The 14,678-nt window shown below is 47.5% G+C and overlaps 1 protein-coding gene across 3 annotated transcripts in view; it reads left to right on the top strand.

The window, feature by feature from the left end:
* Positions 1-14,678, top strand: part of PREX1 (phosphatidylinositol-3,4,5-trisphosphate dependent Rac exchange factor 1) — a 454,902-nt gene that overhangs the window by 328,144 nt on the left and 112,080 nt on the right. For all 3 annotated transcript variants that reach the window (XM_063958866.1, XM_063958867.1, XM_063958868.1), the window contains one exon: positions 13,675-13,767. In XM_063958866.1, coding sequence (XP_063814936.1) covers positions 13,675-13,767 — 93 coding nt within the window. The remainder of the gene's footprint in view (positions 1-13,674; positions 13,768-14,678) is intronic.

Below are 14,678 nucleotides of genomic sequence, written 5' to 3'. Positions count from 1 at the left end.
GATTCCAACGACACGTCTACTGTTCCTAGGAATGATTCTGGACACAGTCCAGAAGAAGGTGTTTCTCCAGGAGGAGAAGGCCAGGGAGTTATCCGAGCTAGTCAGGAACCTCCTAAAACCAGGACAGGTCTCAGTGCATCAGTGCACGAGGGTCCTGGGGAAAATGGTGGCTTCTTACGAAGCGATTCCATTCGGAAGATTCCATGCAAGAACATTTCAGTGGGATCTACTGGACAAATGGTCCGGATCGCATCTGCAGATGCATCAGCGGATAACCCTGTCGCCAAGGACAAGGGTGTCTCTCCTGTGGTGGCTGCAGAGTGCTCATCTACTAGAGGGCCGCAGATTTGGCATTCAGGATTGGATCCTGGTAACCACGGATGCCAGCCTGAGAGGCTGGGGAGCAGTCACACAGGGAAGGAATTTCCAGGGCCTGTGGTCAAGCTTGGAAACGTCTCTTCATATAAACATTCTGGAACTAAGGGCCATTTACAATGCCCTAAGTCAAGCAAAACCTCTGCTTCAGGGTCAGGCGGTGTTGATCCAATCGGACAACATCACGTCAGTCGCCCACGTAAACAGACAGGGCGGCATGAGAAGCAGGAGGGCAATGGCAGAAGCTGCAAGGATTCTTCGCTGGGCGGAAAATCATGTGATAGCACTGTCAGCAGTATTCATTCCGGGAGTGGACAACTGGGAAGCAAACTTCCTCAGCAGACACGACCTTCACCCGGGAGAGTGGGGACTTCACCCAGAAGTCTTCCACCTGATTGTAAACCGTTGGGAAAAACCAAAGGTGGACATGATGGCGTCACGTCTAAACAAAAAACTGGACAGATATTGCGCCAGGTCAAGGGACCCTCAGGCAATAGCAGTGGACGCTCTGGTAACGCCGTGGGTGTACCAGTCAGTGTATGTGTTCCCTCCTCTGCCTCTCATACCAAAAGTACTGAGAATCATAAGAAGGAGAGGAGTAAGAACTATACTCGTGGTTCCGGATTGGCCAAGACGGACTTGGTACCCGGAACTTCAAGAGATGCTCACGGACGAACCGTGGCCTCTACCTCTAAGAAAGGACCTGCTACTGCAGGGGCCTTGTCTGTTCCAAGACTTACCGCGGCTGCGTTTGACGGCATGGCGGTTGAACGCCGGATCCTGAGGGAAAAAGGCATTCCAGAAGAAGTCATCCCTACTCTGGTCAAAGCCAGGAAGGACGTAACCGCAAAACATTATCACCGCATTTGGCGTAAATATGTTGCGTGGTGTGAGGCCAAGAAGGCCCCTACAGAGGAATTTCAACTGGGTCGTTTCCTTCATTTCCTGCAAACAGGACTGTCTATGGGCCTAAAATTAGGGTCCATTAAGGTTCAAATTTCGGCCCTGTCGATTTTCTTCCAGAAAGAACTGGCTTCAGTACCTGAAGTTCAGACATTTGTAAAAGGGGTGCTGCACATACAGCCTCCTTTTGTGCCTCCAGTGGCACCTTGGGATCTCAATGTGGTGTTGAGTTTTCTAAAGTCACATTGGTTTGAACCACTTTCCACTGTGGACTTAAAATATCTCACATGGAAGGTGTCGATGCTGTTAGCCTTGGCTTCAGCCAGGCGTGTGTCAGAATTGGCGGCTTTATCATATAAAAGCCCTTACTTGATATTTCATTCTGACAGGGCGGAATTGAGGACTCGTCCTCAATTTCTACCTAAGGTGGTTTCTGCATTTCACATGAACCAACCTATTGTGGTACCTGCGGCTACCAGGGACTTAGAGGACTCTAAGTTGCTTGACGTTGTCAGGGCCTTGAAAATATATGTTTCCAGGACGGCTGGAGTCAGAAAATCTGACTCGCTGTTTATCCTGTATGCACCCAACAAGCTGGGTGCTCCTGCTTCTAAGCAGACGATTGCTCGTTGGATTTGTAGTACAATTCAGCTTGCACATTCTGTGGCAGGATTGCCACAGCCAAAATCAGTAAAAGCCCATTCCACAAGGAAGGTGGGCTCATCTTGGGTGGCTGCCCGAGGGGTCTCGGCTTTACAACTTTGCCGAGCAGCTACTTGGTCAGGGGCAAACACGTTTGCTAAATTCTACAAATTTGATACCCTGGCTGAGGAGGACCTGGAGTTCTCTCATTCGGTGCTGCAGAGTCATCCGCACTCTCCCGCCCGTTTGGGAGCTTTGGTATAATCCCCATGGTCCTTACGGAGTCCCAGCATCCACTAGGACGTCAGAGAAAATAAGATTTTACTTACCGATAAATCTATTTCTCGTAGTCCGTAGTGGATGCTGGGCGCCCATCCCTAGTGCGGATTGTCTGCAATACTTGTATATAGTTATTGTTACAAAAATTCGGGTTATTATTGTTGTGAGCCATCTTTTCAGAGGCTCCTTTGCGTTTATCATACTGTTAACTGGGTTCAGATCACAAGTTGTACGGTGTGATTGGTGTGGCTGGTATGAGTCTTACCCGGGATTCAATATCCTTCCTTATTATGTACGCTCGTCCGGGCACAGTATCCTAACTGAGGCTTGGAGGAGGGTCATAGGGGGAGGAGCCAGTGCACACCACCTGATCCTTAAGCTTTTATTTTGTGCCCTGTCTCCTGCGGAGCCGCTATATCCCCATGGTCCTTACGGAGTCCCAGCATCCACTACGGACTACGAGAAATAGATTTATCGGTAAGTAAAATCTTATTATTATATACACATCACATCTGTGGAGGGAAGGTGGGCGAGGGGAAAAATAAAATGTTTGACAGGTGCAGAACATTTTCTCTGCTGTTTTCTTTTCTCAGGCACACTCCTCATTTCCATCTCCACCTCTTCTATTATTTCTCTGTGTTTTTCTGAGTGCTAAGATGTGAAAGAATTTCTCGTCCAACTGGTAGAAGATTCCATCTTTATGATCCTTTTCCAGTGCTGCTATAATTAATGCCCTGAGTGTGAGAGGCGGTGGGTCCAGCAGATGTTTTATAGATCAGGAATTTCAGAGGCTCTCATTTGTGGACATAAATACAGCTGCTTTACTCACACACATTCCACACAACTGAGGACGGCGGGACAGAAATAGATCTTCACCCCAGAGATGAAAACAGTAATCAGACCTCAAAAACATCTCTTCTGAGCAGGGTCCTGACTCCTGACACAGCTGGCCACTCTCTGCAGTACTGAATGAATTGCTGTAACTGTCTTTAGTTAGACAGCGTGAACGGGTGGAGTTAATGGGGACATTGGTTGTCAGCAGTGATACTTATTAGAACTGTTCCTTTTTAAATATATTTATGTCTATCTGTGTACGTTCCATCAAAACAAATGTTTTAAAATGTGCTTTATACACTTTTAAATTGTTCTGTAGTATATAGCCACTTTGTCGCACACTAAAGACTATTTCTCTGACGTCCTAGTGGATGCTGGGAACTCCGTAAGGACCATGGGGAATAGCGGGCTCCGAAGGAGGCTTGGCACTCTAGAAAGATTTATGACTACCTGGTGTGCACTGGCTCCTCCCACTATGACCCTCCTCCAAGCCTCAGTTAGATTTTGTGCCCGGCCGAGGTTGGATGCACACTAGGGGCTCTCCTGAGCCTTTAGAAAGAAAGATAGAAATTAGGTTTTTTATTTTCAGTGAGACCTGCTGGCAACAGGCTCACTGCAGCGAGGGACTAAGGGGAGAAGAAGCGAACCTGCCTGCTTGCAGCCAGCTTGGGCTTCTTAGGCTACTGGACACCATTAGCTCCAGAGGGATCGACCGCAGGCCCAGTCCTTGGTGTTCAGTCCCGGAGCCGCGCCGCCGTCCCCCTTACAGAGCCAGAAGCAAGAAGAGGTCCGGAAAATCGGCGGCAGAAGACATCAGTCTTCACCAAGGTAGCGCACAGCACTGCAGCTGTGCGCCATTGCTCCTCTCACACACTTCACACTCCGGTCACTGAGGGTGCAGGGCGCTGGGGGGGGGCGCCCTGAGAAGCAATAATAACACCTTGGCTGGCAAAAATACCACAATATATAGCCCCAGAGGCTATATATGTGGAAAATACCCCTGCCAGAATATAGGAAAAAGCGGGAGAATAGTCCGCGGAAAAGGGGCGGAGCTATCTCCCTTAGCACACTGGCGCCATTTCTCCTTCACAGATCCGCTGGAAGGAAGCTCCCTGGCTCTCCCCTGCAGTCTACACTACAGAAAAGGGTAAAAAAGAGAGGGGGGGCACTAAATTTAGGCGCAGTATACAATTATATAGAAAAAGCAGCTATAGGGGACATAACTCGGTTAGTCCCTGCATTATATAGCGCTCTGGTGTGTGCTGGCATACTCTCACTCTGTCCCCCCAAAGGGCTTTTGTGGGTCCTGTCCTCTGTTGGAGCATTCCCTGTGTGTGTGCGGTGTGTCGGTACGGCTGTGTCGACATGTTTGATGAGGATAATGATGTGGAGACGGAGCAGATGCCTTTAGAAGGGATGTCACCCCCTGCGGGGCAGACACCTGAGTGGTTGAGCTTATGGAAAGAAATGAGTGCACGTATAGACTCCTTACATAAGAAATTTGACGACATGCCAAATGTGGGACAGCCGACTTCTCAGCTCGTGCCTGTCCACGCGTCGCACAGGTCATCAGGGGCTCTAAAACGCCCGCTACCTCAGACCGCAGACCCAGATGTCGACACTGATACTGACACCAGTGTCGACGACGATGAGTCTAACCTGATGCCCACTAAGGCCATTCACTGCATGATTGAGGCAATGAAAGAGGTGTTACACATTTCTGATATAAATACAGGTACCACTAAAAAGGGTATTATGTTTGGAGAGAAAAAACTACCCGTAGTTTTTCCCCCATCAGATGAATTAAATGAAGTGTGTGAAGAAGCGTGGGCTTTCCCTGATAAAAAATTGGTAATTCCTAAGAAGGTACTAATGGCGTTCCCTTTGCCGCCAGAGGATAGGTCACGTTGGGAAACACCTCCTAAGGTGGATAAAGCGCTCACACGTTTGTCTAAAAAGGTGGCACTACCATCTCCGGATACGGCCGCCCTCAAGGAACCTGCTGATAGAAAGCAGGAGGCGATCCTGAAGTCTGTATATACACACTCAGGCATTATACTTAGGCCAGCTATTGCGTCAGCTTGGATGTGCAGTGCTGCCGCTGCGTGGTCAGATAAACTGTCAGAAAATATTGACACATTAGACAGAGACACGTTCCTGCTAACCATAGACCATATCAAAGACTCAGTCTTATATATGAGAGATGCACAGAGGGAAATCTGCCGACTGGCATCTAAAGTAAGTGCATTGTCCATTTCTGCTAGGAGAGGCTTATGGACTCGCCAGTGGACAGGAGATGCAGATTCTAAAAGGCACATGAAAGTGTTGCCATATAAGGGTGAGGAATTATTTGGGGATGGTCTCTCGGACCTAGTTTCCACAGCAACGTCTGGGAAGTCAGCATTTTTACCCCATGTCCCCTCACAGCCTAAAAAGGCGCCGTTTTATCAGGTTCAGTCCTTTCGGACCCAGAAAAACAGGCGTGGAAAAGGCGGGTCTTTTCTGTCCAGAGGCAGAGGTAGGGGAAAAAGGCTGCAACAAACAGCAGGTTCCCAGGAACAAAAGTCCTCCCCCGCTTCTTCTTCCAAGTCCGCCGCATGACGGTGGGGCTCCACAGGCGGAGCCAGGTACGGTGGGGGGCCGCCTCAAGAATTTCAGCGATCAGTGGGCTCGCTCACAGGTGGATCCCTGGATCCTTCAAATAGTATCTCAGGGGTACAAACTGGAATTCGAGGCGTCTCCACCCCACCGGTTCCTAAAATCTGCCTTGCCGATTGCTCCCTCAGACAGGGAGGCGGTGCTAGCGGCAATTCACAAGCTGTATTCCCAGCAGGTGATAATCAAGGTACCCCTACTTCAACAAGGCCGGGGTTACTATTCCACACTATTTGTGGTGCCGAAACCGGACGGTTCGGTGAGACCCATTTTACATTTGAAATTCTTGAACACATACATAAAAAAATTCAAGTTCAAGATGGAATCGCTCAGGGCGGTTATTGCAAGCCTGGACGAGGGGGATTACATGGTATCCCTGGACATCAAGGATGCTTACTTGCATGTCCCCATTTACCATCCTCACCAGGAGTACCTCAGATTTGTGGTACAGGATTGCCATTACCAATTCCAGACGCTGCCGTTTGGACTGTCCACGGCACCGAGGGTATTTACCAAGGTTATGGCGGAAATGATGATACTCCTTCGAAAAAAGGGAGTTTTAATTATCCCGTACTTGGATGATCTCCTAATAAAAGCGAGGTCCAAGGAACAGTTGTTGGTGGGAGTAGCACTATCTCAGGAAGTGCTGCACCAGCACGGCTGGATTCTGAATATCCCAAAGTCACAGCTGGTTCCGACGACACGGCTACTGTTCCTGGGTATGATTCTGGATACAGTCCAGAAAAAAGTGTTTCTCCCTTAGGAGAAAGCCAGGGAGTTGTCATCTCTAGTCAGAGACCTCCTGAAACCAAAACAGGTATCAGTGCATCGCTGCACGCGGGTCCTGGGAAAGATGGTGGCTTCTTACGAAGCAATTCCCTTCGGCAGGTTCCATGCCAGAATCTTTCAGTGGGACCTGTTGGACCAGTGGTCCGGATCGCATCTTCAGATGCATCGCTTAATAACCCTGTCTCCAAGAACCAGGGTGTCTCTACTGTGGTGGCTGCAGAGTGCCCATCTTCTAGAGGGCCGCAGGTTCGGCATACAGGACTGGGTCCTGGTGACCACGGATGCCAGCCTTCGAGGCTGGGGGGCAGTCACACAGGGAAGAAACTTCCAAGGACTATGGTCGAGTCAGGAGACTTCCCTTCACATAAATATTCTGGAACTAAGGGCCATCTACAATGCCCTAAGTCAAGCAAAATCCCTGCTCCTACACCAGCCGGTGCTGATCCAGTCAGACAACATCACGGCAGTCGCCCATGTAAATCAACAGGGCGGCACAAGAAGCAGGATGGCGATGGCAGAAGCCACAAGAATTCTCCGATGGGCGGAGAATCCTGTACTAGCACTGTCAGCAGTGTTCATTCCGGGAGTGGACAACTGGGAAGCAGACTTCCTCAGCAGAAACGACCTCCACCCGGGAGAGTGGGGACTTCATCCACAAGTCTTCCAGATGCTGGTAAACCGTTGGGAAAAACCACAGGTGGACATGATGGCGTCCCGCCTCAACAAAAAGTTAAAAAGATATTGCGCCAGGTCAAGGGACCCTCAGGCGATAGCTGTGGACGCTCTAGTGACATCGTGGGTGTACCAGTCGGTTTATGTGTTCCCTCCTCTGCCTCTCATACCAAAGGTATTGAGAATAATAAGAAAGCGAGGAGTAAACACAATTCTCGTGGTTCCGGATTGGCCAAGACGAGCGTGGTACCCGGAACTTCAAGAGATGCTCTCAGAGGACCCGTGGCCTCTACCGCTCAGACAGGACCTGCTACAGCAGGGGCCCTGCCTGTTCCAAGACTTACCGCGGCTGCGTTTGACGGCATGGCGGTTGAACACCGGATCCTGAAGGAAAAGGGTATTCCGAAAGAAGTCATTCCTACGCTTATTAAGGCCAGGAAAGATGTTACGGCAAAGCATTATCACCGCATATGGCAGAAATATGTTGCATGGTGCGAGGCAAAAAAGGCCCCAACAGAGGAATTTCAGCTGGGTCGATTTCTGCATTTCCTGCAAGCAGGAGTGAATATGGGCCTAAAGCTAGGCTCCATTAAAGTACAGATCTCGGCTCTGTCGATTTTTCTTTCAAAAAGAACTAGCTTCAGTACCTGAAGTTCAGACATTTGTGAAAGGAGTGCTGCATATTCAGCCCCGGTTTGTGCCCCCTGTGGCACCTTGGGATCTCAACGTGGTGTTGAGTTTCTTAAAATCACATTGGTTTGAGCCACTAAAAACCGTGGATCTAAAATATCTCACGTGGAAAGTGGTCATGTTATTGGCCTTGGCTTCAGCTAGGCGAGTGTCAGAATTGTTGGCTTTATCATGTAAAAGCCCTTATCTGATTTTCCATATGGATAGGGCAGAATTGAGGACTCGTCCCCAGTTTCTACCTAAGGTGGTGTCAGCGTTTCACCTGAACCAGCCTATTGTGGTGCCTGCGGCTACTAAGGATTTGGAGGACTCCAAGTTGCTAGACGTTGTCAGGGCCCTGAAAATATATGTTTCCAGGACGGCTGGAGTCAGAAAATCTGACTCGCTGTTTATCCTGTATGCACCCAACAAGCTGGGTGCTCCTGCTTCTAAGCAGACTATTGCTCGCTGGATTTGTAGTACAATTCAGCTTGCACATTCTGTGGCAGGCCTGCCACAGCCAAAATCTGTAAATGCCCATTCCACAAGGAAAGTGGGCTCATCTTGGGCGGCTGCCCGAGGGGTCTCGGCTTTACAACTTTGCCGAGCAGCTACTTGGTCAGGGGCAAACACGTTTGCAAAATTCTACAAATTTGATACCCTGGCTGAGGAGGACCTAGAGTTCTCTCATTCGGTGCTGCAGAGTCATCCGCACTCTCCCGCCTGTTTGGGAGCTTTGGTATAATCCCCATGGTCCTTACGGAGTTCCCAGCATCCACTAGGACGTCAGAGAAAATAAGAATTTACTCACCGGTAATTCTATTTCTCGTAGTCCGTAGTGGATGCTGGGCGCCCATCCCAAGTGCGGATTGTCTGCAATACTTGTAAATAGTTATTGTTACCCAATGGGTTATTGTTGAGCCATCTGTTGAGAGGCTCAGTTGTTTTTCATACTGTCAAACTGGATATAGTATCACGAGTTGTACAGTGTGATTGGTGTGGCTGGTATGAGTCTTACCCGGGATTCAAAATCCTTCCTTATTATGTCAGCTCGTCCGGGCACAGTGTCCTAACTGAGGCTTGGAGGAGGGTCATAGTGGGAGGAGCCAGTGCACACCAGGTAGTCATAAATCTTTCTAGAGTGCCCAGCCTCCTTCGGAGCCCGCTATTCCCCATGGTCCTTACGGAGTTCCCAGCATCCACTACGGACTACGAGAAATAGAATTACCGGTGAGTAAATTCTTATTTATTATCAGGTGTTACTGTATGGCAGTGATGCCTATAGGTTATAAAAAAAAGAGGCGGCGCCACATCAAAACTTTCTGATGAAATAAGATATTTTCTCCCAGAAAAGGGCTCTGTTGCATGGACGATTGACATGGTAATTAGATTGTTGATCATACTAAGCCCAAAAAGCTTGCTAGTTGCAACCACTTTCACCCACATTTATGGTTAGTACTGTCATGGAACGGGCTGGTGTGGAGATGGACAGAAAACTACTGCCATACTGAACATATATTTGTATGTGGCCCACGTCAAGGTGAACTCAGAGAGGTAAACATTTGCTCTGCTACGGGTTTTATAATGCCTGTACTTGTCATTAAGCTTAAAATGTGCAGAGACTGGATCTCAATGGATTTTTATACCCAAAAAGGTACTCGTGGTCATGAAGGTATAAAAAAATTTGGCAGTAATATATCACTGCGCATCTAATAAAAGTGACCTTTTGTTCCAAATCCATAACAGACAACAGAAGCCTAATATTTATAGTAGTCTCCCAGAGAAGAGAGAGTACATAACGTACATGTCATGAATTTAATCACTCTAATTAATTAATGTACATTATGCAGCTGCATCTTACTAGTACTGGTAGGATAACCCCATCTGCCCCACAAACAGTCTGGATTCTCTGTAGAATTGATTCAACAAGATGCTGGAAACATTCCTCAATGTTTCTGTCCATGGTTACATTATCATGTAGCACATTTGCTGCATATTTGTTCCACCACATTCTACAGGTGCTCTAATGGGTTGATATTCTTTAACCGAGTAGGCCATTTTAGTACACTGAACACTTTGGCATGTTTGTGGATTCAGCTTGAGATGACTTCTGTTTGTTACCTCGTGTGTCTTGCTAATGAAAGTAGCCATTAGAATATGGGTAAACTATACCTATAAAGGGATGCAAATGGTCAACAACAACATTCAGTCAGACTAAGGTCTTTCAGTTGGTATTAATGGCCTTAATGTGTGCCAAGAAAACATTCCCCATACCATTACACCACACCATTAACATAACATAAGGCAGGATGGATTAATGTCATTAATTCAAAAATCTGCCCTTACTATAAGTGTGTCACAGCAGAAATTGAATTTCCTCATACCAGGCAATATATTCCCAGTCTTCAACTACTCTGTTGCTTTGGTAAGCCATTTGCACTTAGGTATTGGTTCCCCGTTCCTGGTGTGGTCTTCTGCTGCTATAGCCCTTTCACTTCAAGGTTCAATGTCCTGTGTGTTCAGGGATGCTATTCTGTATTCTGCTGTTGTAATGCATTGTTAATTGAGCTCATGTTGGCTTCCTCACTCATCCCCCCCAATACACAGCCCCCTCTTCACTCATCCTTCCCAATACACAGTCCCCCTCTACAGTCATCCTCCCCAATACACCACCCCCTCTTCAGTCATCCTGCCTTATACACCGCCCCCTCTTCATTCGTTTTTCCTAATCCACCACCCCCTCTTCGCTCATCCTCCCAATACACAGCCCCATCTTCACTCATCCCCCCAATACACAGCCCCCTCTTCCTTAATCCTTTCCAATACACAGCCCCCCTGTTCACTCATCCTCCCCAATACACAGCCCCCCTGTTCACTCATCCTCTCCAATACACAGCTCCCCCTGTTCACTCATCCTCCCCAATACACAGCCCCCCTGTTCACTCATCCTCCCCAATACACAGCCCCCTGTTCACTCATCCTCTCCAATACACAGCTCCCCCTATTCACTCATCCTCCCCAATACACAGCCCCCCTGTTCACTCATCCTCCCCAATACACAGCTCCCCCTCTTCACTCATCCTCCCTAATACACAGCTCCCCCTGTTCACTCATCCTCCCCAATACACAGCCCCCCTGTTCACTCATCCTCCCCAATACACAGCCCCCCTGTTCACTCATCCTCTCCAATACACAGCTCCCCCTCTTCACTCATCCTCCCCAATACACAGCCCCCCTGTTCACTCATCCTCCCCAATACACAGCTCCCCCTATTCACTCCTCCCCAATACACAGCTCCCTCTCTTAACTCATCCTCCCCAATACTCAACCCCCATCTTCAGTCATCCTCCCCAATACTCAACCCCCATTTTCAGTCAGCCTCCCCAATACATAACCCCCCTCTTCACTTATCCTCCCCAATACACAGCCCCCTCTTCACTCATCCTCCCCAATACACAGCCCCCTCTTCACTCATCCTCCCCAATACACTGCCCCCTCTTCACTCATCCTCTCCAATACACAGCCCCCCTGTTCACTCATCCTCCCCAATACACCGCTCCCCCTGTACACTCATCCTCCCCAATACACAGCCCCCTCTTCACTCATCCTTCTCAGTACACAGCCCCCTCTTCAGTCATCCCCCAATACACAGCCCCCTCTTCACTCATCCTCTCCAATACACAGCCCCCCTCTTCACTTATCCTCCCCAATACACAGCCCCCCTCTTCACTTATCCTCCCCAGTATACATCTCCTCTCTTCACTCGCTCTCCAGGAATGGACATAAAAAAGGTACTGTCATTTCCTGGTCCTTAGCTTGGCTGCTGGTGAGAGATGTCAGAAGCCGACAGTGCATAGTGGGTATTGGCCGAAGATGGTAAATGCAGTTCAGGCCTCTGATCTGATAGAACTACACATTGCAGTCATCATCATCATCAGTGACTGTGGCATATTGGGTGACAGTCAGATGTGGCTGGAGTTTCTATCAATGCTACTTACGTTGAAGCAGCAGTGATAGCACTAATATGGTAATGCAGAAGGAGGCGTCATGCCTCCTGCTGCATTACTAATTTGTACTACATCCAAGGACATAGTATCGAATCACGGCTTTGAAGCCAGCCGCCGCAGCTGCTACCTAGAGACCATTATATCTGCATCCTCTGACAGATCCTGGCCTCTTCCCTCTTCTGTAACGGCAGCAAAATGCCTCCATTTGGAGAAACGGAGGCCATTGCCGCACCCTTCCCGCCCCCAGATGGCATCACACTGTAAGTCACTGACAGTCCTGCGTCCATTGTTGCAGTACACGTTTGCATATGCACAGAATGAGTCCGGCACATGCTCAAAGTCTTTATAATCAGTTCTTTGCTATGGCTGCAACTCCTACAACATATGAATGACCCCCATTAGGTCAACTAGTGTCTTTACTTGCTGTTAAAAGTTCATGGTCCCCCCCTATATTGTAGACCTTTTTTTTTTTTTTACCTTGTTAAAAAGATTTTATTTATTATTTTCACAAATTAATCCCCTACCTGTTTATATATGTTGTTTAGATAAGACTGTAGTAACATGTGCCAAGTGAGCTAAAATTACCTTGAAGGCTGCTTTGGGTGAAATATACAGCACCCACTGCTATCCCAACAATAGATTTGCGTTTTACAGAGCACAGTGTAGAGCTGCAGATATTTTACATACCATGGGGTACCAAAGGCCTTCTATTTGCATAAGTTTATTAATGTAACGATTAAGAGATAACTGTAGGGAATAATCTTTATAGGGTTTTTCCTAGTTTCTACTCTATGTTGCTGGCAGTGATCACCATGGTATCCGGATGATAGGTCGACCATAATTAGGTAGACAATCAATAGGATAACGGTCAACATGGCAGTTCATATGGCCGACAGTTACAAAAGGTTGACGTGAAAATGGTCTACACAGATTTGGTTGATACAGCTTTTTATTTTTTTCCACCATTTTCTTAATTTTTTTCATACGTTACCATCCACATGGACTACGATACGATTGGGAATAGTAACCTGTAGCAGAGCAAGGCACTTTGCCTGAAGCATGGCGAGCGAAGCAGTACAGTGATTGGGGTTCCATGTGCTGTGATAGTGAAAACGTCACAATAATAATGTTGTCGACTTTTTTGTGTCGACATTTGTCATGTAGACCTTTTCCAGTGTCAGCCTTTTGTCCCTGTCAACCTTTTCCATTGTCGACATTTTGACCATGTCGACCTTTCAAATGTTGATCTTTTCAGCATGTTGACCTTTGCCATGTCGACCAATAGTGGTCGACCTAATGACTGCCGATCTAACTAGGGTCGACCCTGTGATTCATAACCGATCACCATTTAATACAATTCCATAACTTGCTTTCTCTTCCCCAGAGCACCCTCATTTCCTTCCAGAGCTCATCTGCCTACTTATTGTGTGACAGACTCTTCAATATACTATACAAAAGCTTGTGGGATGTGGACTTATGGCAAGGGCTGTGTGAGAGATAATTGGTATATTAGCTAATTTGTTTGTCTCGTCAAAGCTCTCTTTAACATAATTCTGCAGACTTGTGAGCTAGGGTGTTTTCATTGGCAGGACTTAACAATGAATTACTGATTGTGAAATTGTTGGACACATGACTCTAGGGCTGTTATTTCTCCATGCTATTCTCCTCTCCTGGTCACCTGCCAGGGATGCAATACATGAGAGCGTGAACCTGCTTTCTCACTGTACATGGTAGTTATTTTGGCACAATGTAATTAATGTTTCACTTCTGAAGAAATGCACCATGGCAATATGGGAATATACCATGCAAATATACAGCTTAGCTAAAGGTGTTTAATGTTTGTTTTTAGATCCTACCTCAAGAAGAAGATTATGGATTTGACCTTGAAGAAAAGAATAAGGCAATTGTAGTGAAATCTGTCCGGAAGGGATCTCATGCAGAGGTTAGGGGCAAGTCGGAGCCTCTGCGCAAGGCAGAAGCAATGGCGCTATTCTAAACCTTTACGGTCATATTCTGAATTTTGTGCTTTAGCTCTCATGTATATGACAATGAAAAATGTTATTATTTTTTGGGTGGGGAAATTTTCGTAATTTTTAATTTTTTTATAATTCAATTCTCTTCCATCCTCTACAAATACTCATCCTCTCCAATACACAGCCCCCTCTTCACTCATCCTCTCCAATACAATGTAATCTGTTTCTATGCTGTTAAAGAGGTTGTCTGGTCAATATACTCTACAGCAATTACTCTACAGCAGGGGTGGTTAAAGTGTTGATTGTGATTGACGTCCAGCAGTAGACAGCAAGAATCAAGCTGTTTCTTGTTGGCTTGCTGTTCTGAAGCCGCAGCTTTCACATGTGACAGCACGGCCTCAGACGCAACCCCCCATGTTCACCTATTTCTGCAATCCCTTTTGCTGGGCACCTGCTGCAGTGCATGATATGCGAGCTGTGCTCACTGCTTTTCCTGCCAATATTCCATGGCGAATGCTCCCAACTCCTGGCCAGCTGCAACGGTGTCTCCCTAGCCCCAGAAGAGCCATTTTCCCAACCGCGCACACTCAATGTTTTCCCGGAGCAGGTGATTATCGTGTTTGAGATGCTGGAGGAGAACACGGACATTAAGAGGCTGTGGAGCTTCCTGTGGTCCCTGCCCTTGGCCCCTGGGACCTGGTTCAAAAAGCTATGATAGAGAGACGGAGCAGCTAAGAACAGCTTAGCCTGAACAACTTGTTCCGAGCTGTATCCCTTTCTGAGAGACACCTGGTCCCTGATACAAAGCTGCACCCCTGACTAGGTACACACTTTAACGATCTTGGACCGATATGTTGTTTAATGGCGAATTGGAACAACA

Source organism: Pseudophryne corroboree, chromosome 3 (genome assembly GCF_028390025.1).
Source record: "Pseudophryne corroboree isolate aPseCor3 chromosome 3, aPseCor3.hap2, whole genome shotgun sequence".
Lineage (NCBI taxonomy): Eukaryota > Metazoa > Chordata > Amphibia > Anura > Myobatrachidae > Pseudophryne > Pseudophryne corroboree.
This window is presented reverse-complemented; position numbering and strand designations above follow the sequence as displayed.